At 54.1% G+C, this 4814-nt stretch overlaps 1 protein-coding gene across 1 annotated transcript; it reads right to left on the reverse strand.

Annotated features, from left to right (window-relative positions):
* Positions 1 to 1330: 1330 nt before the first annotated feature.
* HMOX2 (heme oxygenase (decycling) 2) lies at positions 1331 to 4532 on the reverse strand. The gene is made up of 5 exons (XM_009069253.1): positions 4453 to 4532; positions 3480 to 3597; positions 2618 to 3109; positions 1546 to 1666; positions 1331 to 1446 (listed from the first exon to the last, which is right to left on the reverse strand). Exons 1-5 carry the CDS (start codon positions 4530 to 4532, stop codon positions 1331 to 1333), a joined length of 927 nt encoding a protein of 308 aa, XP_009067501.1.
* Between the last annotated feature and the right edge of the window lie 282 nt (positions 4533 to 4814).

Consider the following 4814-nt stretch of genomic DNA (forward strand, 5'->3'; position numbering starts at 1 on the left):
AGGGGGTTATTCTTTCACTCACTTTTGTGGGGCAGAGGGAAAGGGGCAAGCAGGTAGGTACTGGCAGGAGCTGCCAGCAGCACCCTGAGAGGGGATGAGGGGCATGAGGACCTGGGAGCCACGTTCAGCCTCCTAGGGTTACTCCTCCCTCGGTGCACAGGTCTGCAGACAGGGCCCAGCCTGCACAGGCAGCTGCTGTTTGCTCAGGAGTGGAACTGTGGCAGTAGTCAGTGTTTTTATGTAAATAAATAACAGACCCTGAACTTGTCTGTACATATTTTCTTCTCTCCTGCTCAAAATCCATAGATCTGACTGCAGAGGAGCAGACGATGAGGAGGAATGGCAGGGGGGGGGCACAGCAGTACTAAGCACTGGAGGAAGAGCAGCAGATTCCCTCCTCCAACCAGGAAGTCCCTTGCCAGACCCTTACAGCACCTGGCTGTGTCCTGTGAGCAGGAGCAAGGGGCCCCTACAGGAACTGAGGGCAACCCCAAGGGAGGCAGCATGAACAGGGGGGTGCAAGGGCAGAAGTGTCTCAGAGACTGCATTGAGTCGGAGACAAATACAACAGTGTGGGATTCTACACTCCCTCCCCTTCTCCCCATTAAGCCTCTCCCCAGCCCTGGCAGCCACACACAGCCCAGTTCAGTCGTTATCCCAGGGATGTGCATTTGGCTTTCCCCAGCCACAGCATTGCAACTTTTTATTCAGTCAAGGCTTCAGGAAAAAGAGACAAAAAAAACCCCATAACCAACCCTCAACCCCAAAGTTGCACAATATGTATCACCTCCATCCCCCCATAGTCCTGTCCCCTCCCCAGGCAGCTCCTTCCAAAAGGAGTCACACGTGGTCCCCCAGGACACTGCACCAAACAGGACACTCCCACTGGCCCCATGGCACAGCCACTGCAGCACGGCCAAACCCCACAGCTCCTCAGGGGAGAAAAGCAAGTGCTCTTTGCTGAAAAGGCTGATGACACAGTTTGGAGGTGCAGCCCAGGGCAGGAAACCCTCTCCTGGAGAGGAGAGGAAAAGCCAAGCACATGAAGCCTTTGTCAGGACAGGACATCTCTAGCCTTAAAAGCTGCCCCAGCCTGGGCAAGGCAGTGCTGCAGTGGAATCCTCACCTCCTCACACCGACCAGTCCTGTGCAGCTAAAGATGTTGTGTTACTGGGCCACATCCATGGTGTGCAAGGAGGCTTGGCCAGGCAGGATTCCTGTTTATTTCCTTACTCCCACTCCGCAGCCAACTCACCACCGACAGCAAGAGTCTGCAAACGCACAGGGTACGTCTCTCCCCGTGCCACCACGCAGAGCCAGGCTGTGCCCATCACAGGAGGTACCAGGCTGCAGCTCCTGCCACCACTGCCACGCAGGCCGCGACCACCAGCTGCACCAGGGGCTGCCTGGCCAGGCCCAGCGCAGTGTGGTAGGGGCAGGAGGGTCCTGCAGGACACAGAGAGCACTGTTAGCACTGCCAGTCTGGGGCCACATGTGTGTGGCAGGTCTGGTACCTGTGTGGCAGCTCTCACTGCCATCACCTACCCAGTTTGTCTGCGTAGTAAGGACATTTGCGGATGTCTCCTTTGCCATCGTGGACTGGGAAACCGCCGTCCTGGGCTGCCTCGGGCAGTGACTTGCCAATCTTGTCCAGCTCATCAAACACCTGCAAAGGGGCACAGTGAGCACTCAGAACCAGGCAGCTCTCATCCAGACCCCTGGAATCATCTGGAGAACAGGCAAGCACCACTCATGCCTACCTCCCCCCAAGACTCCTTTTGGAGTGCCTCACTCCACACCTGTGGTGATCCCTGACACATGCTATGGCTCCAGGAAGGCACAGCCTATCCCAAAAACATCCAGAGCCACCAGCTGCTCACCTCCCAGCCTGCTGTGGGCTGCAGTACAAGGTGCTCTCCCCTCTCTGCTGCAGACCCTTGGAGGATCTCTGCTCCTGCAGTCCCCCTCCAGCCTCACTGCCAGGGAGTTCCATAAGGATCCTGGCAAAGGAGCCAGCCACATCCCACCATGGTTCTGGCTAGTTGAAGCCACACCAAGCTGCTATAAGTACAGATTAAATCTTCCATCCAGTAGCTAAGCCTGTGTTCATCCCCCTGGGGCAAGCAGCAGCTCAGTCAGGTTTGATGAAAGGCAAATGCTATGGGAGGAACAAGAAGCTCCAGATATTTTTGGCCACAGGGCGACGTGTTGGGCCCAAGACAGGAGATGAATTGTCACCAGACTGGGTGCAACATGCTCAGACTGTTGAAGCCTGTCTTGGCACAAGAGCTCTGCTCCCCACACTGCTTCAGAGCCACACAGCCCACGGTAATCTAGAATTCATCTTCATTTTGCCCCAATCAAAGGCTCAGCTGTGCTGTTTGGAGCATGGGAGGAATTGCTGCCCAACACCAACTCCAGAAGCTAGCAGAGGAGGTATTTAAATTTAAATAAATTAATCCCAACCCCTACAAGGAGGAGGGTCCCTGGTGGTCTCAGCCCCAAACACTGCCTGGGTGAGCCATCTGACTGAATTAAGCTGGGCCCAAGAGCTGAGTCAGACCCACAAGCAGCAGCACCCACACACACACAGGAGCTAAAAGGATTTGCTTAGTACCTGCATGTTAAATCTGAAGGCTCGGTTGGCCTCTTCCACAATCCTTTCCTTGGTGTTCTTGTCCAAGTCCAGAGCATTCATCCTCGCTCTGTAGAGCTGCTTGAACTGCTGCGCATTGGAAACGTTCTCAAACACGTAGAATTGGATTCCTTCCTCAGTGCTGGGCAACTTCAGGGCCCTCTGGGCTACCTTCTTCAGCACTTGGCCCCCTGAGAGGTCCCCCATGTAGCGTGTGTAAGCGTGAGCCACCAGCAGCTCTGGCTCATGTTGTCCTACGTGGTGGATCCTGTCCACATAGTGCTGAGTTGCCTCTGAACACTGGATCTTCTCTTTCCAGTCTTCTCCATAGAAGTACTTGAGGTCTTTGGCCAATGCTTCTCTGCGGTGAAGCTCCACAGGGAAGTACAGAGCGGCAAAGCTGGGATTGTCCTTGTTGCGATCCATCTCCTCCTCCAGAGCAGAGTAGGTGAAGTAGAGTGCCACGGTGGCCAGCTGTGGACAAAGCACAGCCCCCATGAGCAGCTGGTCACCAGATCAGCACAGCACACTTGGCCACTGCTCTCCCTGCACGGGGCTGGGGGAAACCAGGAGGAAACCCCCAGTGAGCAGATGGTCAGCAGATCAGCACAGCACACCTGGCGACTGCTCTCCCTGCACAGAGCTGGGGGAAACCAGGAGGAAACCCCCAGGCTCAACACGAAACCAGCCTGCAGAGCCTGGACCAGCAGTATCACTTGAAGGAGCAGAAGCTCTGCTCTATCTACCTCCCCAACACTTCAGGGCTGTGAGGCTCTGCCTTGGAGTCTCCATCAGTCACTGAATCACACAGAGCTCCTGTGCTGTGGGGCAACGCAACACTCACCTGGAACAGCTCCTTCTTGATCCGTCCTTTCAGGAAGTCCTTCACAAACTGGGTGTTCTCTGCACGGTCATGGGATTCCTTGGTGCCCTCCTTCAGCAGCTCTGAGAGGTCAGTGGGGCTGCAGGGAGAGAGAGAACCCCTTTCACCTCACTTCCACACACAGCAGTGAGCTTATCCCTGCTGTGTCTGAAGGGATCTATAGTTTAAGGGGTTGGAATAGACTCTACAGATCATCTAGCACTGCCCTGGGCAGGGATACTGCCCACCAGAGCAGGTTGCTCAAGGCTTCATCCAACCTGGCTTTTATCACCAGTTTAAGAGAGACTTTGAACACTCCAGACCCACTGAGTGTACCAGGAGAGCCACGAAACCGTAACTTCTTATGAAGCTGAGCCTCTCAAGTCAAAGTCATCAACCAGCCTATCTGTGTGTTCTGGGAAGCACCTTATTCACCCTTCCATTTCCAAGTCTGAAGCCTCAGCTTTTAGAGCATGTGTGTGTTAGCTTTTGAAACTAACCTTCTAGAAAGTGTCCTTGCCTAGACCAGCAGGTATTGTGTAAAGGCAAGAGGCAGCTCACCAGAGCAGAGTTCACCTCTAGAGTCATCTTTCAAAACAAGGAGCTGCTATCACATGACCCTGCTCAGCAAGTCATGGAGAACCAGCTCCCCTTGGCCAGGAAGCCACAAACACAACTGACAAATGGTTGAAGTGTTTCTGAAATGTGAGTTTGATAGGAGAGACTAAAAAAAACAACTGCTTGTTGTCAGCCCTGCCAGATCACTCCTTCCCATCCCTTCCATCCTCCCAGCAGAGTTTGATTAAAGAGATTTTACTGCACATGTATTTGACTAATCACCTTTTGGAGTCCCCTCACACCCCTTTCAGATGAGGAGAAGGATCACTCCTTTACCTGGACGATCTCCTGCCTTGCCCAAGGCTGTGTCAGTGCTGTTGGGTAGGACAGGACTCACCTGACATTGTTATCTTCTGTCTCCTCATAGCGCAAGATATCTCCTCCTCCCTGCTCTGAGCCCTCCATGGCTGATGGCATTGCTGGAGATCAGTCTGGAAGGCAAAATCAGAGAGGAGTTTTTGGGGGAGATGCCTTAGCCAGGGGATGGGTGTTAAACACAAAGCAGTTGCGGCAGCCTCAGAGCTGCTGACCCAGGCAGAAAAAAAACCACCACACACCAGGCACTGCCAGGGAGGCACAGTGGCCTCTTCAGCTGCCTCAGGTGAACTCAAAGCTAACTCCCAGTTTGCAAAGTATCAGCCTCATGAGACCTACACACAGTGAGCAGCCTGTGTTCAGCTTCTCACTGCAGGTAGCTCC

Source organism: Acanthisitta chloris, unplaced genomic scaffold (genome assembly GCF_000695815.1).
Source record: "Acanthisitta chloris isolate BGI_N310 unplaced genomic scaffold, ASM69581v1 scaffold20762, whole genome shotgun sequence".
NCBI classification, from domain to species: Eukaryota; Metazoa; Chordata; class Aves; order Passeriformes; family Acanthisittidae; genus Acanthisitta; species Acanthisitta chloris.